The sequence below is a fragment of the Phyllostomus hastatus genome, unplaced genomic scaffold, assembly GCF_019186645.2.
Source record: "Phyllostomus hastatus isolate PE091 unplaced genomic scaffold, TTU_PhHast_1.1 phas_scaffold_93, whole genome shotgun sequence".
Taxonomy (NCBI): domain Eukaryota; kingdom Metazoa; phylum Chordata; class Mammalia; order Chiroptera; family Phyllostomidae; genus Phyllostomus; species Phyllostomus hastatus.
Window position 1 is genome coordinate 28,699,721 of NW_025334042.1, and position 25,127 is coordinate 28,724,847.

Genomic DNA, 25,127 nt, shown 5'->3' on the forward strand with positions numbered 1-25,127 from the left:
CAGATATATAATAAAAACTATATAATCTGACTTTTATATTGGGGTAATTAAATTTAAGGAGTGGGAGCAAGGAAAGGTAGCTTATACAGTGAATTTGGATTACTATTATCTGGTCATAACTGGCTTTATAATGTGGGAGATAAAAAGGATATATTTTCTTTTTGTTTTTAAAAACTCCTTTGCCTATGAGTAGGGATTACCAGTCCTTCCACTATTTCCTGTAAGGATGATACGATAAAATATATATGAATGGTGTGTAGACATATCTATTATAACCTGAGACATTTAACCATTCTGAATGGATTATTTTTAAGGCCAGAGAGCACATTATAAAATCAAACTTTAAAATCATCTATTATAATTTATTTACTGTTTTTGCTATTGTAATTATAATTGTATGATGTTGACTAGTAGAAAAAATATTTTCAAAATTACTATAGCTTCCCCTTTCACAACCCTTATTGTGAAATCAGCCATAAATATATCAAGGGAAAAAATAAACTTGCAAAATCTCCATCAGTGACTCTATAGAATAAATATATCTTACCCCCCACAAAGGCCTACATTTTAATTTTTCCATATAGATTATTTTATCCAATTAAATATATCTGAACTAGTCTTTGGTTATATTAAATTACAGCAGTAGGTTGGGTGTGGTATCTGAAGTCAGATCTCCTGAATGCAAATCTTGCTTTTCTACTTGGTGGCTCTATGACCTTGGGCAGGTAACTTAGCTTTTTTGGGACTCAATTTCCTCAGGTGTAAAATGAAGATAATAATGGTAGCTATCTCTTCAAATAGTGCCTGATAGTTAATAAGCCTCTAATAAATATTGTACATCCCTATATACAGAGTAGGGCAAAAGTAAGGTGACAATTGTATGAGAAACAGAGTTCATACTTGTATTATTATTTATTAATTATTGTATTATTTTCTATACAAACAACCATAAACTTACTTTTGCCACATCCTGTAATACAAGCATAATAAATATGATACATAGTATATAATTTTTATTTTAATGTAGACTGTGTAATTATAACATTTTGTTGCCATGTTACATATTGAATTACATAGTTATATTTATTTTTATTTTATAGTCATAACATCTTTTCACACCATAAAGATTGGAGTTGCAAACATATTTTGCTGATGAAAATTGAAACTATTTAAAAAATATGAACTAATTGCCATTTATTCAGGCAAATAAAGGCTTTTGGATATCGCTGATTTTCTGTAGTGCTCTTGTAATTTGACGTAATTAGCATAATTGTCAGCTTGATTTGGTGTGTTTGTCTGGTCAGTGCACACTGGTGTGTGCGAAGCCTGTGAGAGAAGGCTAGAATGGGGCTCCCGAAAGCAGGCATGTCTACTGGGTCCTGAGAAGCTTGCGGGCTTTCTCTCCCGGAGGTGGAGTGGGAATGGCAAGTCTGCTGGTTATTTTTTCAGGGAGCCACAGATATGGACCAAGTATACAACAATGAATAGATTCCAGTTTGTCAAGAGCTGCCCAGTTTGATTACAAGACCCAGACTCAGGAGCAATTCATGGAAAAGGGCATGAAATCCTCTAAGGAAACTTCTCTCATGTTATCCAGTGAGGAAAAAGGAGAGTAATCTAAATTTGTATTTCTGTATGTTTCCTAGTGTCCTCTACTGGTTTATAACCCTCAGGCTGTTGTTTTAATTTTTGAATTTATAAAATGGAGTGTTAAACTAGACCATTTTCAAGATCCATCTTAAAGCTTAAATAAGCATGACTCATTCTGAATGAATTACACACTTTGTTGATATATTTGAAAATTTCCTCAAATTTATATAAATTTATATTGAACTTATATTGAGAAAAAGAATTTCAAATCATTGATGTACTTTTTAACCTCAGTAGAAATTGGGAAAGCTGCGACATTTACTAAAGCTTTCAAAAATAAAACTACTAATAAATTTTAACTCTGACACAATCAAGTTACCTTCTAACTTCTGCATTTATTATAAACACACACACATTTCAGCTCATATTTCAGCTTTCATGTTTAACAGTCATGGAGAAATGGCCTCTGGTAGTTTGAATTTGTTGATTCTCAATGGAAAGGAGAATGCTTAATATCTGGGTAGGCTTCGTTATTGACGGACGCATCGCTGCGGCTCAGGGCCAGCTGGGGCCCGGGTGGCGCCCCGGCCGTCATTGTTGCAGCCAGTGTGGGCAGCGAGGGCCGTCTTCCCGCAAGGGCTGATGAGATGGAATCTTTCGTCTGTCTCTGTGGCAAGCTTTCTTGGCCAAAGCAAGTGGAAAGCAGAGGCAATTATCCAAGTATCTGAGGTAAATGTGTGTTTTTCTGACCTAAATACTTGAAAAACTACCTCAACTATTCTCTTTGATTTGACTATGATGATCTGGACACATCTTTCTTCCTGTACTGAGTCTCTTTTGCTGGACCTCTTTACATGAGTGTGTGTGTACACACGTGTATGTGTGTGTGTGTATATATGCGTGTATCAGGGGGTGGCTACGTGTTTGTGTACTTGTATGCCTGCCTACACAAAACCTTTTTGTCTGTTCTTCCAAATCTTATAATGATTGAACTGATTCATTTAAAACTCATTTTGGATGAATTTACACATGTCATGCTTTAATAATAATTTTGGATATAAACACACATCTGATTATTTAATAATAATTTCAATATACACAGGAATTCTTGAACACAATGTGAATATTTAAGCCAGATACCACAGAAATCTAAGTCCTGACTTAGCACCAAGAGTTTCACAAACTTTTAACCTGATGGCAGACTCCCGGTCCTGTTGCTTTCACCTTGAATTACCCACACAAACAGAACATTAAACAGTCCAAAAGTTAGAAATTTAACTTTTTTAAATGTGTGGTTTTTGCCCTATCTTTTACCATAATGTTTTAAAAATTAAACTACTATTTATTAGCACGTGCCCGACAATGGAAAGGAAAAGGGGAAAGGGCAGAAGCTACAACCAGTGACTCTCTAGGATGGACTTGGCAATCTTTCTCGACCACACCAAATTAACTACAGAAAGTTCTAAGTTTTACAGTATTAGCTATAGAAGTTTTAGCTAATACTTAACCATAGATTTTATGTATTCATACTATCTGGAAGAAGCCTATTACAATGAGAAAACTACTATAGATTCGGTTCCAAGACAATGGTCACAAAGTAGATGGGTAACACAAGGCAAGTCTCTTTCTCCCAGAGTTCAAATTTTGTAAAATAAAAGGGTGAGAATTGTTAGATGACTCCTATGACCAATTTATATTTAAATTTGCACATTCAAATTTGAACATAACTACAGAGATTTTATATAGCCACTCTAAGGAAGTTGGAAGGGAAAAGATGTAATTATTGCACGCTTTGCCAATAACAGAATCATTGGAACCCTTTTTATCTTAGACAAAGAATAAGTTTATTTTACTTTTTTAAAGAAGGAGTATTAATTAATCTGAAACAACATCTCCAAATAAATGATTCAAAAATATTTTTGCCTGGACAGTGCAGAGAGTTGACTGGGATATGAACGCTGCTAATATGGAACAGCTGGGAGTAATAAGTCCTCAAGAGAATTTTCTGTAAGAAAAATCATTAGTCCACCATTATGGTGATTAAAATATAGCAATGCTATTTAGAGTAAAATGTATATTGACAGCTTCCACTAGGTTACTTATTTGGCTATGTTACCTTAACTTCTCCAATACAGGATTTAAAAGTGGGTTAGTCATCAACCAAAATGACCTCCTTGAGAAAGAATCTGGTAACCATGTCATTAGGCCAAGTAATAAAAAGTTCAGTGGATTACATCAAATAAAGATGATATCTAACTTATATACATTTTCACTCTGTAACTGTATTGTGGCTTTAGAAATAAAGTGGGAAGTTTTACAGAAACACAATGTTCCCATTTAAATAAAAATCTACATAAAATAGTATAAGTTTCTAATATAACAATATAAATATATAAACTTGATTTGAAGACACAATGATTTATACAATTTTTATATTATCCACTTTAACTTCAGTTACTTTAAAAACTTCCAGATTTTATGTAGCATATATTAGCATATATTAGCATATATATTTATATAGCGTATATTGAGACTGGGACCAAATGTTTTAGTGAAAGTTTTTTCTTCTTTTGTTTTTAAATTTCAGCCTTGCATTATAAAATGTTGTTTACTAAGATGTCTACAGATACATATGAGATGTAAAAGTGGAATCTGAAAATTATAATCACGATTGCATTTGCTGTTTTGGCAATTTCAATGGCAAAAGTTATGCTCAGCCACTATCAGGAAGATCTTCCTAAAAGCCGACAGCATTGCCAAGGATATTTATAATAAAGCAGAAATGCCATGGGAAAATGTAAAATATGAAGGTCAATGCCTAATTTCTTGCTTTTGTGGCCTAATTTTATGGTCCATTTTTGAATGCTGTCCAAAAGTGCACTCATGAAAGAGAATTTAGATTTGGCACATTGCATAAATGTTCCCACAATGCTGCTGAATAAACCTTGAAAAACCTTTCCCACTAAAAGATACTTTTTTAGCTGAAGAGCTTTAAGTCTCCAGGAAGAGCTTTTGCTACAGAACATCCATACAGAGCTGTTCATATGCATTGAATTTACTTGATTTAACAATGTGAAATATATATTTATGGGACCTAAGAAGTAAAATATTCATTAAAACACCAAAAGAGAAAATTTATATCAATCTTCTTAAGTTGGATTTTTACATGAGAAGTTTCAAAATATTTGAAGTCCTATAGCTGGTTCTTTTTTGAAAACTAGGAAGAGTTTTAAAACATGAAGGTTATTTAAATATTAAGCAATTAATAGTTGTTTGACTTATACATTCCTTTGGCTGTATTATATACACATATGTTATAAAAGCTTGATTCTGGAATTACCTCTTTCACTGATACAATATTATTTTAAATTAATGCCACAACATGATTGTGACCATTGCTATAACAATCCAGTGAAATTTATAATACTCTTCCTAAGAAAATGCACATATACTTGAGATTTTATATACGATTTCAGGAAGTCCATGAGCCCCTTGATGTTTGTCCAGGGACTGTGTGTTATAATATCCTGGATGAGATAAAAAGACATGTAATTAAGTGGATATGGTCCAATAATACTCTTACTTAAGGCAATAGGTCTTCTTGTATATTACTCAGCATTATTAGAAGTAATAAACTAACTTTATATCCCATGATTTAAATATATAAAGCATATTCGAAGGTATAGTTTATGAACATTTTAACACAAATTGTGCAGAAATGAGTTTTACTATTTTAATTGCAAATGTCTCTTGATATGAAATGAACATATTTTATATTATTAGAAATCAGGTTTTTAGAATAATTATGATTCTGCTGCCTTTTAAAATGCTAAGCAGGGAGTACTCTTCTAGTTGCTAGATGGGATGCTGCCCAATTCATGAATTGCTTAATAAAGCCAATTAGATCTCAAAAAAATTAAAATAAAAATTAAATAAAATGCTAAGCAATTACTTCTCCTCTAGTCATATAGTTTTATTAACATCATGCTATAGTGCAAGGACTTAAAATGCTGTATTGTATTTCTGTTGAGTGCACTTGTTAGGTTCCACTGCTTTAGTGTATTTTTCTTGAGACTAAAGGCTTTAGAGAAAGAGAAAAATTTATATTCTTGTATAATACCAGCTATAGCTTTATTTTGTTGAATTGATAATACACATTATGCTGTGTAAAATATACATTATGATGATTATCTAATTATAGATTATATCTGTACAACTTCTTCCTTCTAAAAATTGGGAGTTTACTATTAATGTAATTACTGTGTGGAGACACTGAGGTACATGTATTCTCACATAACCACTATTGCAATATTATGCAAATTCATTTAATACAGGGAGAGGCAAGAGGAGGTTTTCCATTTTTCATATAAAATAATACAATAATTAATAAATAATAATACAAGAATAAACTATGTGGTTTACATACTCATAACTATAACCTGCTTTTGCCCCACCCTGTACACAGAGAAACAATTGCAATTAAATACACACACAGGCTATTGCTGGAAATAGCTAACAGCAAAGTGGTCTAACTAGAAAAACCAGTAAACTAGTTTCTCTCCTTATTAACTCTTGAAGACAACAGATGACCCAGATAACAAAATGCTCTTGATAGAAATACTAAACCTAAATAAACTTTCTTTGATTTAGTATTTTGTAGCCTTGGAGTTTTATTAATATTCAAATAAGTGCCATATGAAATGAATGTCTAAGTTCATTTGGATAAAGAAATTTCAGCCTGCCTGCCTATCATTCTATTGGAGAACATATTTAACTAGAATAAAAGGCTTTTCAGCATTTTCCCAATGTGATGTCATGGGGACTCCATATTATCATTGCTCTAGAGCAGGGGTGTCAAACTCATCTTCACTGGGGGCCACATTGGCCTCATGGTTGCCTTCAAAGGGCCGAATGTAATTTTAGGACTGTGTAATTGTAACTAATCCTTAACAGTTAAACAAGAGCTCAGCACTGCCACCAGGTAGAAACAAGGTGCTGGACTGGAAAAAACAAGATGGAGTGGTGCATTCGGCCCTCGGGCCTTGTGTTTGCCACCTGTGCTCTAGAGGGAAGTGCAGGAGGCACACGAGATTGAGTGAAATTATATCAATCTATATCTGGAAGGGAAAATACGACAAAGAAACCACAGTTTTCATTTTACTTGTTGGTACAAAAAAATGGATTGAAATGTGTTAAATAATGGTCAATAAATATTTCTATTAGGCGAAATGCAGAAAAATAGAATATTTTTCTAATAAAAAAGCAGGCAAAGAGAGTAAAAGAGAGCTATGAAACACTGCAACAGAATTCAGCAGCTCACTAAATATTAATAAAAATGAATATGCAAATTACATGACAGTAGAGAGATAACTGACATACACAGACTGATACAAAACACTAGAGAAGTAGTTATTGTTGTGAGGGTTTAGAAGGGAGGGGCTGTATTTGGGACATTCAGAAAGAACTTACGAATTTGTTAATACTTGCATCAAACCTTGAAGGACAGATAAGGTTTGAACAGTGAGCAATGAAAACAGGACCTGGAAAGAATGCTGTGAAGCGAGGAAGAGAGGTAGAAATGCTAGGGTATTTTTGTGGACTAGTTGGACAGGGGAGTTGGTTATGAGGAATAGTGAGAGATTAAGGCTTATGGCTGAGGTCAACCCATGGAACTTCTTGGATACTTAGTCAAAAGGCATAGTCTTCATTCTGCAGGTAGCGAGTGAAGAGCCACAGAATGATTTTTGAAAAGATAAAGCGTGTTCTGGGGTGGCCCCACATCTATACAGTAGTCGGTAACAAAAGGGCTATAAAGGTTGTATTGTCAACGAGTGTGTGTCCAGCACATTCTCAATGATTTATAAGAACAAAAGCACAAGTCTGAAAACAAGCAAAAAATAGAAACATGACACATGTATAAATTCACTTTTTGTTCCATGATAGTAATCAATATGTAACATTTGGCACCAGTATACTTCCCCCATAGAAAATAAAGAAAGAAACAACACTATACTTAACACACAAAAAGTGTTAGCAGGAACTGAGAACTTCTGGTAAGTACTAAGGTTACAAGCACAAACGTTTGGTAGGAGGTTGTGGTATACATTTCTAGAAGATACGTAGTTAGAAAAATAAACAAAATCAGTGTTGTTTACTACTTGTCTGGCATAAATTATTCTTAGACATGAGTGAAAAGCTGTTCTCAAGGATCAAGACTCAGAATATGTAAGAATGGGGGCCAGAGTTACCAGAAGATTATACATACTTATGCAAGGGAAATAACTCTGGTTTTCAACCTTTCAGAATGCCAGAACTCTCACCTCGCACGACGAGGTCGGCCGAAGCTGAGGAATTGTCCACGATGGTCTGCGCAGTGCATGTGTACCTGCCGGCATGCTTCAGCTGGGCGTTTCGGATGAGCAGCTCCCCATTGGCATCCAGCTGTGAACAGGAGCAGCACCATTCAAATCAATACAGCTTCACCAATTATATGGCACTGAGGATCCAAGAAGCACGTTTTTCCCTAACAAAATGAACACCGTGCAAAAGGCGTCCATTGTAGATATGCTCACCACGTGTCTTTGCTTAGGTTACCTAAGCATTGGGCTTTCTCAAGTGAAAAATGAAGGGAGGGAACCACTTAAGGGACATTTTAGCCCTCCTATCTTTAACATGTTGTTATTTTTACTAGCAGAGGGCGATACTGAACAATTGAAGGTGAAGGAACTGGTTGTATCCCACAAGGTAGGGCACATCAACACCAAGTATTATCATCCACATCACAGTTCTAGTCTTAAAAATTCCTACTGATTATATTTTTAGAGGGATTTCTCAGTGACCTTTTACCTCTCCCAGTGCTCTGCCTTCTCACTGGTGCCCATGCCACACTCACCCCCATCTCTTACTTCTCTGTTTTTCTCCTCTGTCCCTGGGACAAAGAATTATTCTTATTCCTTATATTAAGCTGCTTAATTCTTTGATGGTTGCTTGGATTCTGACATTACTTATTTCAAAACCTTACTTTCTCTTTTTAGTTTTTTCTATTTCTTTACCTCTTACTCCTCAATCTGTTTTTAATCTGGTTCCCATTTCTTCAACTTATTTTATTTCACTTCTAATAACATTTGACCTTCCTTCCCCAAACACTTAACTTTTCTAGACACCTATGACAACTCACTTTTCACAGACTTTGAGGTCATTCTCAACCCTGTCTCTTCTTCAGCTTCCTTAGATACCTACATACATACTGGAATTTACCTATTTCTTTTCATCGCTACTGCCTCAGCCCTTCGCCAAGCTCCCAACCTTTCCCCCTGAAGTACTGTATCCCATTTTGTCATGATTTCCACCCCTGTTCAACTCTCTTCTCCACTTGTCATTCAGTTACCTTTTAAAAAGGCAATAATGACCAGTCACCCTGCTCCGTAAAAAACAACCTGAAACCTCTAGAATATGTCCCCTTCCTAGAATAAAAGTGTTACAATGACTAACCTGATTCCATTCTGTGCATTCTGTCCAATACTCCACCTCACCTAATCCCACCATTTCACCTGCACTCTGTTTTCCAAAAGAATATTCCCTTTTTAGGACTTAAGTGTGTCTCAGTCCCTCTAGTCTCTGATTTTCCATGATGTTTCCTCCTCTGAACTGTAACCCCCAATACCCCACTCTCTTACCACCATCTCTCCACCAATACCAGCTGAAGTCATTTTTCAAGCAAGGCTTTCTATTTTCTCTCGTTATATTTTGTCATAACACATTTTACCTAATTTATATTATATGTCTCAATTGCAATGAAATCTGTGTACAGTTATATGACTAAAGTCTGTCTCTGTGGAAAGCTGTAAGTTTACTGGAGGGGGAAACGTGCCTGTTGTATTCAGTGCTCTGTCCCTATGTTATGTCCGTGTACAGCTGTGCACGCTGTATCCACAGGAACCGGGACAGTGCCGGGAACATAACAACACTAAATATACATTGTTTGAATGAACTAGTCAATTTGCTTCTCAAGTATTCTGATATCTGCTTTTTTTAAATAAATGTATTGGGGTTATATTGGTTAATAAAATTATATAGTGTTCAGGTATTCTATATCATCTGTATATCATATTGTGTGTTGGCCATCCTAAGTCATCTCTATTTATCCTTTTTTCACCCTTCATCTCCCCTACCCCAGTTTCCCTCTTATAACCACCATACTATTAGCTGTGTCTGTGAGTCTTTTCTTAATCCTTTCACTTTTTTCATCCAGCTCTCAATACCCTTTCCCTCTGATAGCTGTCAGTCTGTTCTCTGAATCTATGAGTCTGTTTTTATTTTGTTTGTTAGTTTATTTTGTTCATTATATTCCACATTTGAGTGAAATCATATAGTACTTGTCTTTCTCTGACTAGCTTATTTTACTTAGCGTAATAATCGCCAGGTCCATTCATGCTGTCACAAAAGGGATGATCTTCTTTTTATAGGTGAGTAGTATTCCATTGTGTAAAGGTACCAGAGCTTTTTTATTCACTCATCTACTGAGGGCACTTGGGCTGCTTCCAAATCCTGGCTATTGTAAATAATGCTGTGATGAACATAGGAGTGCATATATTCCCTCAAATTAGTGTTTTAAGAATTTCTTCGGATATATTCCCAGAAGTGGAATCACTGGGTCATAAGGTAATTCCATTTTTAATTTTTTGAGGTAACTCCATATTTACCAATACACTTGATAAGTCTTACTATCCAAATTAACAAGGAATTTATAGAAATCAACACCATAAAAACAAACAATTGAATTAAGAAAGGGGCAAAGGACCTGCACAGACATGGACACTTCTCCAAAAAGGACATACAGATGGCCAATAGCCATATGAAAAGAAGCTCAACATTACTAATCATCAGAGAGATGTAAATTAAAATCACAGTGAGATACCACCACACACCTGGCAGAATCACCATCATCAATAAATCAACCAACAAGTGTTGGTGTGGCTGACATCTGCTCTTAAAATAACATATGTTCACTCCAGCTACAAGCAGAATTAGCTTAGCAAGTTCGTATAGCCTGTAACAATTACATTTCATAAGCACATAATGAGACTTATTTTGGTGTCAGCATGAAGTATACACTCTTGCTACCTCCTCTGATTATCTCCTCATCAAACTCCTAGGCCCTAGCCTCTGTAGACAATTTAGACTTTATTTACTCTCTTTCCTGCAGATCTTTGTACATCTCACTTGCATTGCCTGGACTCCTGTGCCTTCCACTTCTACCACTTAGCTAACTTCAAGCCACAGTGTAGCTGCCTCTTTCTTCTCTGGAATCCAAGGTATGGGTTAGGCATTGCCCTCTATATGTGTTCATTGCAACTATCCCTTTCTACTATAATTGTTTAGTTGTTCATTTTTTTGACTAGACTGCAATTCCTTGAGGGAGGGACTAGATCTTATTATTATGTATAAATAACTTACTGAAATATGTGATATACAGGAGGAATTCAACAAATAAATATTGCATAAATTAATTAATAATTACCTATTACCTAAAATATTTTCATTAAGTTCTTTTAGTAATCTCATGTGATTTTTTCAGGTAAGATGATAATGTTATTAATTAAAATAGCTGAATTGAGAACAATTATTGCTACTCATATACATGAGATCAATGACCCATTAATAACATATTTCAAATTATTTATATACCAATTCTATGAAGAAATATAAACATTTTAGGAATGATGTGCAAATTTATGGAGAGAAGAATGCAGTCAACATAATTTAAAAAATGGAAACCCATTTGTCTGACCTGTATGTTTTATAAAGAAGTTAGCTTTTCCAAAGACAGGCCTGCTCTTTGTCCTCAGCTACCGAAAGGTAACCTATGTGTCTTTCTTTACCTGAGTATGTTGGGCCTAACAATGTGATTTAGGTTAGGAGTTAGCCACACCTGTATAGTTTTACAGTAGGGGTTGCTATGCCAGAGAGACCAACATTGGGACTCAGAATAGGGGTTTTGGGTCATGGGATATCAGTCAACCTAGAGGATGAGATTAACTGTTTAGGCAGTCAATCAGTTATGCTTATGTGATTAGCCCCCATAAAAATCTCTAGACGCCACGGCTCAGGTAAGTTTTGGCAATACTCTATGTTTATTGCTATATACCAAAGCAGATAGAGTAATGCATCTTAACTCTATGAGGAGAGAACAATGAAAGTTCTGTGTCCGATACTTCTGGACTCTGCCTTGGGCACTTCCTCCCTAGGCTGATTTTAATTTGTATGCTTTTCCTGTAAAATACTGTAACCATAAGTATAATAGTTTTCAGGGAGTTCTGTGAACTCCTTCCAGCAAATCAAACCTGAGACTGGTTTTGGCAACTCTCAGAGCTTGTAGTTGGTTTCAGAAGTAAAGATGATCTTGGGGACTGTGCCCAATTTTGTAGTTGGCCCAAGTCCTCATGCCATACTAAATAGGATTCTTCTAATAGAATAGCCAGAACATACATTATTTTATTATTTATAATTCTTATTTAAAAAAAATTTGAGAAAAAGAAAAATTGTGAGAAAGACAATTTTTCTGAAGACTAATTGGCACATTTCTGTGTAATTTTCTGGTGGAAAAATGTAATCATGGTAAAATAAAATGGTTTAAACACTACATATTTGTACAGTAGACTGCTTTAATGTGCTTTGACATCCTTAATAGCACTGTACTTTGACACTAAATATTCATTAATAAAAAGATATTAAGTAAAATCTTTTAAAATTATTATGATACATGGTAATAGTTATATTTGGAAAAGAATGTTTGCATAAAAATAAAAGCACTTAGTTCTATTATATACTTTCATTATGTGAACTTACTACTCTGTTTGCTTCATCTGAAAGTAAGATAATCCTAATATTAAAGTCCTACTATTTCAGTGAGCCATGTGATTAGATTGAAATTTAAAAAATAAAATACTTTCAAAATTAAAAATATTTTTATTTAATTTTAAAATAAAGAAATTGAGAGTAGAAAAATATATAAATTTTAAAATAATTGTGGCCATGTAATTGCCTTTTGTAAAATTTTGAGGTACTGTATACCTAATACTTCTTTTCATTGTGAAATTGGTCTTTTTTTCCCCAGACTCTTAGTCTGAAACATATTAGTCTTTACTTATTTTATTCTGAGATAAATAATGGGATCATTTTTATACTTTTCACATGTAATTAAAAACACAGTTTTATGTTTAATATTATATTGAATTTATACCTATTGAATCTTCAGAATAAATTTTCTAAAACTCTTAATTAAACTATCCTAAAAGTTTAATGTTCAGATCATTTCAAAAGTCAACTCTTTTTTTCAAACATTGAGACTTGGGTCTGTAATGATAGGCCTACTTACATAAAGTGTTAATAAGCAACCTTAACATTTATTCTGATTTGCTCTATATTTGGTGAAGGTGACACTGAAATTTCTCAGAAGGAAAGCAAAGGACGAACACAGTGCATCACTTCCAATAGAGTAGTGTATGTATAAAAGCTTTCCTGAAGTTTTTATAAATGGTACTAGCACTTTTCATACCTCAAGAGAAGCTGAAGTTCTCAGTGGTCAACAGAAAGCTTACAAAGCAAGTAAAGAACATGGACCTCAGCACATTCTAGCCACAAATTAGATACGAATGCTCTCTATATTTTTCACTAAAAACCGCAGCTTGGCTGCATTACAAAATGCTTCCCTTCATGTGAGGGTAGTTGAATCACATACTGGAAATTGTGATAGCGCCGCTCAGGGATATTCCAAAGTGTATATGTGGCTTACCGCTTAGAAATTTTCCAAATTTAAATAAAAAGATTTCCAAAATATAAGTGTCCATATCTTCCCTCCTCCTTCTGCCATGAACTACCTCTGCAAAATCATTCCTGCTGTATGAATGAATCTGAATCGCTAAATTGGATTAACAATTGAATTAATCACAATGAACAGGAAATGCGGTTCAGATAAGGTACACACGTGGGCTAGCAGAGCATGAGCTCATGCCGGCTCCACAGCAACGAAAACATCGCCTTTGTTCTGCTGAAGTTTGGAAAGAAGGCATAGATGCTCAAGGCAGGAGGAGAGCATATCTTTTCAGGAGAGCAGTCCAGAAACTTATAAGCATATACATTATATATGTATAATCCATGCTACATTCATGAAAAAGAAAAAATTTTTCTTTTTTACTTTTGAATTGTTAGGTTAAGAAAAAATAACTATAGCAAATACATCATATGCAACTGTGCAAACTTTAACACCACTATCACTAACATGACTAATAGCAAATATTTAGCAAAGGGTTTCTAGGTGTCAGACACCATAATAAATGCTTTACATGTGCAAATGCACTTGCTTTTAGCAGCCCTATATGATGTGGACTATGTTTAACCATATTTTAGAGATGAGGATGGAATACTACTATACCTATAACCATTACTACCACTATTGCTATTGCTGTCCATAGGATACCGCTGCTGCTACTAATGTGTGTTATGAACCATTGAGCCGGCTGTGGTTCCTGGTGACCCTGTGAATGAGCGAGGTCCACAATGTGCTATCCTGCTCGGATCCTCTGGACTTATGCCTATGGTTTCTTTTATGAAGCCAAACCATCCCAAATTTGGTTTTCCTCTTTCCCTGCTGCCTTCTATTTCCCCCAGCACTACTATCTTTTCCAAAGAACCCTGCTTGAAATTACTGGTAAGGGAAGCTCACCAGGGATAGATGGGACACCAATAGGATTATTTACAGCCACAGAGACTTAATCTGTCAAAATCCTAACACAAATGTGTCAATGAAAATGGAAAACAAAACAACTGCTGCAGAGCGGAAGCACTGAATATGCACCCCAGTCTTTAAGAAAGGGGATGCTAGGGAGAGCAGTAGCTGCAGGACCATGGCTCTTACTTCCCACGCAAGTAAAGGGAGCTCAAGGTGGGGCAACAGTCCTCCACTTACAGGCATCAAGAAACGACAGGTGTTCCAGCTGCTACAGCTACTACTATTAAAACTGTTACTACTCATTCTACTATTGCCACTGCCACTGCCACCACTACTACTAATTTATTAAGTAAGACACTGTCTGACTTAATTCATAGTTATTGGGGAGATACTCTTGTCACTTCTATTTTAGAGAGAAGAAATTTGAGATTTTGAGTTAAGCTGTGGGTGGAAGGCCCAATCACGAACATGTGTTCCTGATTTCCACCAGGTCAAGCTCTTGCCAAACTAGTGCTTTATGGACTGAACAGTAGGATTTAAGTTTGGTAAGTAAAAGTGGATGCTTTCTCATAGCAGGAAGAATACAATATGCAATTATTTCATTTATATGATCAAACATAAGAAAATAGAATAGTACAATGGCTACTTGTATACCAGTCAATTAGATTCAATAATTGTAAACTTCTTGTGATATTTGCTTTATCTAATTATTTAGCTAGCTAGTTCTACCTTGGTTTTTCTCTATCTACTATCTACTTATTGTCGAACCCTTAAAAGACAAATTACTGATACCATTGTACTTCATTCCTCAAAACATAACAATAAGCATCCAAAAAAATAAGGCTATTCTCTTACATAATCACAAAACCATTTTTATACATTATTAACACTAATTTCCTAATATTATCTAACATTCAAGTTAGCATTATTTTAAGTAATACATCAGCATTAAAATTAAATGTAAACATTTTAAAAGTATATGACAAAAACTTATTAAAATGAAGTAGTGTTATTGAAAGTATAAAAATTTACATAAATAAGGGAAGTGGTTGAGAAAAATTACTAAGAAGTTACCCAGTAATTACAGAACCAGTGGGAATGTTGAACATCTCTAAATATGGCTGTTTTGATGGCTGAAGAGTCTAATTTTAATAAATTGGCTCATTTTAAATTAAAACTCAAAAAAAATTTTTTCTTGAAGTCTCTGTGAAACATTTTGAATGATGGACAAAAACATCAAAGCTTTGGACTTAGAACCTATGTTTTAGAGTTGAAAGAGAACTTGGATGTCATTTAATTCAAATGGTTTTCAAATTGGCTCCTGTTAGCCTCAGGGTTTAAAGATCTTCATGGACCACTGGGTTGAATGAAGGAAAAGATCAGAATAGTGAGGGTTTTTTTTTTTATAGGAAAGACTAAGGAGCCCTGTGATTAGGGCTTTTGACTATGTGGTCTCCTACATATCACACACATACGTGCACACAGCTTTCCTTAATCAGAGCATCCTTACATTCATCCTTCTTACTTATTGAGGTTTTTCAAAACTTCTGATGTAGCCTAGCTTCCTCATATGAGAGATGAGAAGCTTGAGGCCCAGAGTAACTGTTTTGCCCAAGATCATATAACTCTTCAATGGCAAAACCAGAACAAAAATCCAGATCTTTAGATAGTGTTCTGCTCTTAAAAACAAACTGGAAAAAAATTTTTTGAACACAACAGCTAATGAGAAATAGTATATTTCTTATTACTAATCAAGATTTACTTTATAAAAACTATGTCCTAGGTGGGCAATACTCCTTAGAAAACACTAATAAAATATATGATATATAAGCATACATTTAAAGAATGGAAAGACAACCAGTATCTTGAAGAACAAGAAGCCAAACTTCAGGAGACAGTTACGTCCAACATAACTAAAAAGGAGCTAGTGTTATATCAGAAATTTAAAAAATCAAAGCCCACTATGTAAAATATTAAAATTACTAAGACACCAACATTTACATGCTTATTTCCCCTATTTTTATTTTAAATACCTACTGTATTTCGCAAGCATAAAAGCCAGAATAATTACTGCAGCAATGCTTAAGTATGCAAGGAGTTCTATGTACAACAAATGGGTCCTCAATTTTTGATGGATTTTTGGAGATTCCTCCAAGCCAATACATGTCCACAGAAAAAAGACCAGCTTCTATATGTGCTTTATTCCATTCATCACTTAGCATTACCACCAACAAATGCTTACTCAAACCTAGACTATGCAATGCTATGCTACAGAGTAACTTTAGCTCACATGGCCTCCACAGTAGAAGCAGAAGCTAAGCCAAGTATAGGCACATCCCGTGAACATAGATACCTACCTCTGTATTTACTGATGGAAACAGCAAATAAAAGACAATAGTTAGGTGTAAGTAAAGGTTATTATGGTAGTAAAAGGAAGGTCAGAAAAGTTGTATGTTCCAACACACATGCCAAAACAGAGAGGTATGCCAGGATTCTCTGCTTCTTTTCCGATTAATCACTGATAAGAGCAGAGAATAGATTTGGCCACAGGCAGAATGCCTTTGTTGGAACTGAGTCGGGACTATGCGCATTTTACATAAATCCTTTTCCCTTCCTCTGCTCATCAAAACATATGATCTTAAATTCAAAGAACACATGAACTCTATCCTCTACTTCATACTATTTTGGAAAATGATTTAGCCTCTTACAATTTTTTTTTCATCCTCAGCACTCTCATCTGCTCGGGATAATAGAACTTCTCTGTTTCTAATACATTAGGCTTACAACCTTTCCGTGGCCAATCCATTTATTATTTCCAAGTCTCTTTTTTCAAATCTCCCTTTAGAGCAGCGTTTCTCAACCTTGGCACTTTTGACTGTTTGGACCAGATAATTCTCTGTCGTGGGGACTGTCCTGGGCATTACAGGACATTTTGCAGCACACGTGTGAAACAGATGTTTGTAATACACAGCCCTCCTCCAACCGCCCTGCCGGTTGTGACGTCTGCGAGTGTCTCCACATATGGCCAACAGCGCCCTGGGAGAAAAATTGCTCCTGGTTTAGAAGTGCCACTTTAGGGCTTACATGGTCTCACTGTGCCTGCTTGGCCTCCTGTTCCGCTTCCTTCAGCTCTGGTTTGACCCTTGCCTGCTTTCAGGATTACTGCCCCACCCTCCTTTTCTCTTCCAACGCGTTACTCCATAACTCTGGACAATCTGCACCTTGTTTGACAGGGAGCAGAGAAACTGTAAAATTGGAAAACATAAAATAACTTCTGTTTTATTGTTGTTGTCTCTCTCTGTCTTTCTCTTTTTGCATGACTTGCAGAAGCAACATGTTTGTTCAAGTTCATAACATGCTCTATTATGAAATATATATGCCTCACTCATTTAACATAATTTTTTGTGAAAAGTTCAGCATAATTAATATTTTCTTTAAAAAAGAAACAAAGCTTAAGGGTAAGAAATCTGTATCCTTTTGATATGAATGCTGTTGTCACTATAAAAATGAATGCATGTCCACATACATGCAAACACATGCATATACCTGCCTAAAAGAGATAATTAAGAATTGCCTAGAACTTTATTGTTAGACCACCTGAGACTCTACAGGGTTGGTTTATAATGTATTGAAAAGGTAGCTAGTAGTATAGGCAAAATGAAGTCATTTGGGTAACCGTGAGTGAGCCTAAAAGGCTCACTAAACAAGATCATGGAATAAATTATGAGTTGCACACTGTCTTACAGTATTTCAAACGATGGGAGAGTTGTTCGCTAAATGGACGTAGGTACGAACTTGAACCAGTGGACTGAAAACTGAAGTGGCAGAGAGCACAGGGACTGCAGTCACACAACCAGCCTTCAGTTCCTCCCTCTGCTACCAACAAGGTGCATGATTACCTCGGGCAAGTTACTTACCCTTTCCAACCCTCAGTTTCCTCATATGGAAAATTGAGAAATCACTCTAATACGTGTTCCGTAGAGGACTCTGGTGAAGATCAACTGGGAAATGCATGGAAGACATTAACCCAATGCTGGCCAATAAGGAGCACTCAACAAATGTGGACTATTTAGTGTTTCTTTACTGCCTTCAGCAAAGAAATACAGATAATTTTTGTCTTGGGCCAAGTGTCCCATACAGCAAGCAGTGCAAAAAATTAAATTATGAAAAATGAGGACTGTAATAAGAAAAACAACTATCTGGCAAAAGCCTTAGAAATTTTCAATGAGGAATGATTGCTCTATTATAAAGAGCACTCATAATAATCACTTACAACCGGCCACATCTTGCGCCAAGAAGTTTATAGGCATTTTCTCATCGAATCCTTGCAAAAATGTTATGAAGTAACTGGTTGTGCAAACCCAATGAAGTAACCTGAATGAAGTGAATTATTAATAAACTTTTACAGAGGAGGAAATCTGAGGCTTAGAGAGGCTTAATCCCAGGCTCAGTCGCAGAATAAGAAGTGAAAAATGGAGCCCGGAGCCCGGGGCCCACTGTGGCACAGCTTCTGAAGCATTCACGTGGCATTTATGAGCTTAAAGCAGCCATGCAATAACTTCTTACTGAAGTGCAATTTTAGCACTTATTTGTAATAAAAGAACCAGAAAAAATATACATATTGGCCACAGCTAGAATTGGAAAGCTTAAGAAACTCAGGGGTTAACAAAGATAATAGCTCTGACAGAGACAATATTGTCACATTGTTGAAAGAAAATGGTTTGAAACAAACCATTGTTGAAACAAAGCTGATGTCTAAGGATAGACAGCTATTAAAAACAACTTCTGCAGTTTGGGCGTCACTATGAGACAGGGATAAATGATACGTTGCGGGCATGCTTTTGTGTGTGGACAGTCTGAAGTCCTTTATAGAACAAGAGGATTTCTAAATTAAATGGGTAAATAAAATGACTCTGCCTTTTTGTATTTATGGGAATAAATTGTTGAATTAGAAAATCAACATAGAAGCCAATTCATAGCTGAACTTGGAAAATGTAAGTATTTGCCACATCACTTAGAATAAAAGAATACCAGATAAGCTGCTTTAATAGCATATTGTATCAAAGCTTCAAGTTAATTAATTTATGATCCTGTATATTCTAAACAGCCATCTATGCTGAGTTCAAGTTTAAAAGAAATGTTTATTGACCCAGATCACATAACAACACAATATTCAGTGAATAACTACTGAAAAAAATAAAGAAATAAATAACATGACAAGTAAATTAGATATTTAACTTCTTAATGTTACTCTATAATCAGCATTAAATGTTTATTTATGTTAAAGAATTAATTGCAAGGAGCTTTACAAATGTAGGATTATTAAATGGAATGGCAATGTTATTTTTACTTTTTTGGCACTCACTATAAATTACCTAATATGTTTATTTATAAATTTCATATAAAATACTATAGTTCAATGTCTGTATGCATTATAGTGTGTTCACCATCAAAAATCTAGTTTCCTGCTCACTATAAATTCTTAAAAGAAATGCATATTTTCCAAAATGTATAGTTACTTTATTTCTGATAATTATATAAATACAGTTGGAAAAAGTATAAAGAAGAAATTTTAAAATCACCTATAATCACAAATCTTAGACATAACTATATGAGAAAATGTATTTGTTTAATTTCATAGTTATTCCCGATTGAAATTTGAAACCTTATGCAAGGCTGCCACATGGTGGTCAAAATCAGGAACAGCAAGTTAAAATTAAAGCGTACTTGATTACTGAATAAAATTTCTTACTAAAATTAAGTTGGAAAATAAAAACGTAGGTTCATGAAATAAAAAGCTTAAACTTTGAACTTTATACCCTATTAATTAGAGCTTCTGATATTAATTTTCATAATTAAAATTATTAAAACAATATGATGATATTGTTTTGATAACCATCATAGCTACCAAAACATTTACATTTAAATTTTAAACTCACAGAGTAGCACTGATTTATTTAGGACCAGGGCCTATGTTTGTATCTTTCAGTGTTTTATTTGCTCTATTGACTATCACTTTTCCTGACTTGTGGTATGTTCTCAACACAATATTTTTAACTGAACAAATGCTTCTCAATTATTAAATGTTACTAGAATTAAAAGAAAATCAAAATATTATTTAAGAAACTGAAAAAACTATATACTGATATTTTCACCTATGCAATGTGAATAATAGACATTGCAGTCGGCAATGTTCCTTGCTTTGCATTTGCTTTCCGAAAAACCTGCTACTCTATAATGTTTCATTCATTCAGCTTTAGATAACAAGAGCTGCTCCTTGGGGCAATGGTCTATTAAGGAGCCCAGAAGCAATTACTAGCCATTAGGACTGTCTCCAAAAGGATGAAACACATACGGTGTTTTCACTTGAATTTTGTGTCGTGCATTTAGCAGTGAGTCTGACCTTGAAGTTTGTGTTAAAAGAGAAGGAAGACATGAGGAAAAGCTTTATGGGTTTCTTAATTTCAAAAGACAGAATTAAGTTTAATAATTTATTTTAAAATAGAGATGCAAATTGAAACCACAATGAGATACCACTTCACACCAGTCAGAATGGCCATCATTAATAAGTCAACAAACAACCATTGCTTGTGAGGCTGTGGAGAAAAGGGAACCATAGTACACTTTTGGTGGGAATGCAGACTGGTGCAGCCATTGTGGAACACAGCACGAAATTTCCTCAACAAACTAAAAATGGAACTGCCTTTTGATCCAGCAGTCCCGTTGCTGGGATTACACCCTAAGAATCCTGAAACACCAAGTTAAAAAAACCCATGCACTCCAATATTTATTGCAGCATTATTTATAATAGCCAAGTGCTGGAAAATGCCTAAGTGCCCATCAGTAAATAAGTGGATCAAAAAACTATGGTACATTTATACCATGGAATACTATGCAGGAGAAAAAAAGAAGGAACTCCTACCCTCCACGACAGCATGGATGAAACTGGAGAGGATTATGCTAACTGAAATAAGCCAGGTGGTAAAAGACAAATACCATATGATATCACCTATAAGTGGAACCTAATCAACAAAATAAATGAGCAAGCAAAATAGAACCAGAGATGTGGAAATAAAGAACAAACTGACAGTGACCAGAGGTGAGGGTAGGGGGATAACAGCTGAAAAGGGGGAAGAGGGAAGGCAAGGAACATGAGCCACAGAGCACTCAAGGGCATGGACAATGGGGGGGATTGACTGTGTGAGTGGGGGGATGGGGTAGGGGTGAGCAATGGGGGAAAAGGCGGTACAACTGAGAGAATAACAATAAAAATAAATAAATAAAATGAAATAATCATCTTTTTTTTATTTTTAGTATTTAGAGAATTGAATCATGACTGTCCATCTACAAAGTGTTAATATGTGCCTGTGGCATTTTCATTCAATTAAGTTGCATATTTAATCAGTGGGCACGTTTTCCACCACTCATAGATTGCTGTTGGGTGGACTGAGCTGAAACCAGAGTTGGCAATCCAGAGCATGGGCCTGCAATGCAGTTTCTCCTCTGGACCAGCTCAGGGGCAACTATGTGAACCTCTGTGGCTGCCTGCTGCAAAGGGAGGGACTACAGCACGTGATGGTAGAAGTCTGTTACCTCCCTATGATCTCCTTTATTGTTTATTTCTTTTTTTTTAAGATTTCATTTATTTATTTTTAGAGAGGAAAGGGAGGAAGACAGAGAGAAAGAGAGAAACATCAATGTGTGGTTGCTGGGGGCTGTGGCCTGCAACCCAGGCATGTGCCCTGACTGGGAATTGAACCTGCCATGCTTTGGTTTGCAGCCCGTGCTCAATCTACTGAGCTACATCAGCCAGGGAACAAAACCCAATTTGAGAAATTATTAAAGATATTGGTGTCCATTTTACTAATGTTGGGCATGGTTATGATTAAGCATATCAACACAGCTGTAGACATGTAAGGAAAAATAATAAATCATGTGGTATAATGTTAAAATAGTTCTCTGCTAATTCCTAGTTGTTACTTTTTAAAGTGTGTAAGTTCAGTTTGAAAACAAAGACAATTGGTGGATTTACTGTAGGCTTACAGTTATAGCTTAATCTATTAGATTAAAAAGAAAGAAAAATGAATTACATTTAACATATGAAAGGCATTAACATTGATGATGCACCAACAGTTATTCTTTGAATTTATTTAATAAACTTTAAGAAGAAATGTATCCATCTAATTAAAATCAATGTTACCTGCTCGAAAACTTATTTGGGGGTTTTTTAATGGAAAGTAAGAAGAATTTTTTAAAAGAGCTAGACTATTTTAAGGTGTAATATTATATATATATATTCTAATCTTCCAATCTTCATATATATATATGTATATATATTCCAATCTATAGATTTCATGGGATTTTAAATATTTTAGAACTCAGAATTAACTCAAATTTCATTTTTATATTCATAACTGACTTCTAAAACTAAAGTTTTCTTAACTAAGCATATATCCTACGCAGGCCTTTAGGCTCCTAAACAGTCACCCATTTAGACAACAAATTGGCAGGAGTGGTGCTCGATTTGCTTTTTAAATACATGGTAAACTAGACAGCTCCACCAACACGCAAATGATGCTTTCAGCCAGGTTGTTATTTCCGCATCACTTCCCAGTCTTTCCCCTTTACCTATTTCCTTTGTTTCTGTACAAAGCATGCCTATGTTTAATTAGAGGACTTACATCATGTATGCTTCCTTTGCATAAAGTAAAATAGCCACTAACCCTTTTCAAGTCACACAGATTTGTTCCCCAAATATCACAACATATGTATATGTATGTATTTATATATATGTGTGTGTATATATGCATATATGTATATGAGGTCTGTTCAGAAGGTATTTAGCCATGTAATGTACAAAAATAGGGACATTCACTGAAAAAGATATAAGACACAAGAAACATTGCACATAGGACAATCATGCCTCAGGTCCCTTCAAAATAGGCACCTTGGGACCTCACACAGCTCCCCCAGTTGCCATCAGCTGCCCTGTTGTATTTTCCTGAATTTCATTGACAAGTCTGAAATCTCTTCCCTTTCAAAGGTGATGTTAGTTTTGGGGAAAGCTGGAAGTCTCAGGACCCCAAATCTGGGCTGTAGCGGGGCTGAGTCACTTGGGTGATTTAATGTTTTGCCAAAAATCTCTGCAGGAGAGGTGATGTATCAGTCAGTGCATTGTCATATTGAAGCTGCCAATCACCAGCTGCACATAGCTGTGGCCTTCTAAATTATCTGAATAGTTTCCTCAAGAAATGTTCAAGTTTAATGCAAAATTTGATGTAGATTTGTTGCTCTACACACTCAGTCATTTTGAATGCAATGGCCACACAGTACACATGCTCACTCACTCAACAGCATCTACTGCCCCCACTGACTAGTACAGTGAAGTCATTATTATTCACTCATGCACATTCCAGTCCACTCTCCTTGGCTGCCAGGTTACATCAATGTCATGCAAACTGTTCTCGTATATTGACAATGGCTGGACTTTTTCTGGACAGTCCTCCATATCTCTCTCTCTCTCTCTGTCTCGTTTGACACAAATAACACTCCTTTTTATTACAGAATCATAAGCATGCAATTCTGCAACATAATATCATACTCAAGCACACCATGACATTTTAGGTGAAATGTTCAAATTAGAACTATAGGTTATCACACCCATATTATTGCCCTACCAACCACATGCAAGCAGGCCTCACTTCTGCCAGACACTATATATAATCTCTATCTTACCCTCAAAGAATAAATGAAATGCCTTAAAGCAGTCATTTTAACAAAAGATAAGTTCTATGCTCTTACCTAATTTAAAGCTAATATTTAAAGTTAATGTGAGGGGTATAGTACCTCAACAGAAAAAGTATTCTAACTAAGGAGAAAATGGACCTAAAGCACAAAGAATATTTATTGGTTAATATTCCTACCACACTGCTCAGGGCTAGCCACTTTTCAGAAAGGTTCAGAGGTACCCTGATTAACCTCACGAGACCCATGAAATGCTGTTTTTACCTATTTTTCAGTCTCATGGAAATTATTATAGTAACAGGGTTGCAGTGCAGACATACGCGGTCGCTGGGCTGTTAATAAGACAAAACTTAAAATACATACCATAAAATTTCGCTGGTAGTGAATGTTCTCTCTGTTGAAATCGATCACATAGCCATTGAAGGACCAAACGAACGTGAGGTCCAGGGCAGGGTCAAAGGAAGCGGCGCACTGCATGGTGGCGTTTTCTCCCACAGTGATGTCAGCATTGATGGGGGCCAGTATAATCCGCGTGGGGTCTGCACGTTTTTAAACAAAGGAAATACCAGCGTAAAGCACAATCAAGATAATATTATCTGCTACATTAAAAGAATGAAAATCAATATATTTTGATTTCTCTATGGAAAAAAATATATGATGTTTTCAAATTCAAATTCCAGGCAGAGATTTTTTTAAAAAATAGAAACTTATCCATATGTTGACTGTCTTAGAAGCTTAGTGCTGACCCACCCCTTGTAGTACATTAGAAATGCATCCATGTCAAACTAAACAAACTTAATCAAATGCTCTCTTACCTGTGATAACAAGAGTCCCAGTGCTATTAGCCTTCCCTCTGTTATTCTCTGCAAAGCATGTATAGATGCCGCCATCATTCCTTGTTATGTTATTGATTTCCAAGCTTCCATCTTCCCATATGAGTGTTCTATACAAATGGGAAAAGCACTTAATTCATAAAATGAGTTTCATGAAATACTTCCTTATTCTTTGTCTTAGATGACAGGCACTAATATTATTTGATTAGTACATTCTACACAAATTAGTT

At 35.3% G+C, this 25,127-nt stretch overlaps 1 protein-coding gene across 3 annotated transcripts in view; it reads right to left on the reverse strand.

The window, feature by feature from the left end:
• Positions 1-25,127, reverse strand: part of CNTN1 (contactin 1) — a 320,158-nt gene that overhangs the window by 75,415 nt on the left and 219,616 nt on the right. For all 3 annotated transcript variants that reach the window (XM_045829319.1, XM_045829320.1, XM_045829321.1), the window contains 3 exons: positions 24,880-25,007; positions 24,428-24,603; positions 7,911-8,031 (listed from right to left, as the gene is read on the reverse strand). In XM_045829319.1, coding sequence (XP_045685275.1) covers positions 7,911-8,031; positions 24,428-24,603; positions 24,880-25,007 — 425 coding nt within the window. The remainder of the gene's footprint in view (positions 1-7,910; positions 8,032-24,427; positions 24,604-24,879; positions 25,008-25,127) is intronic.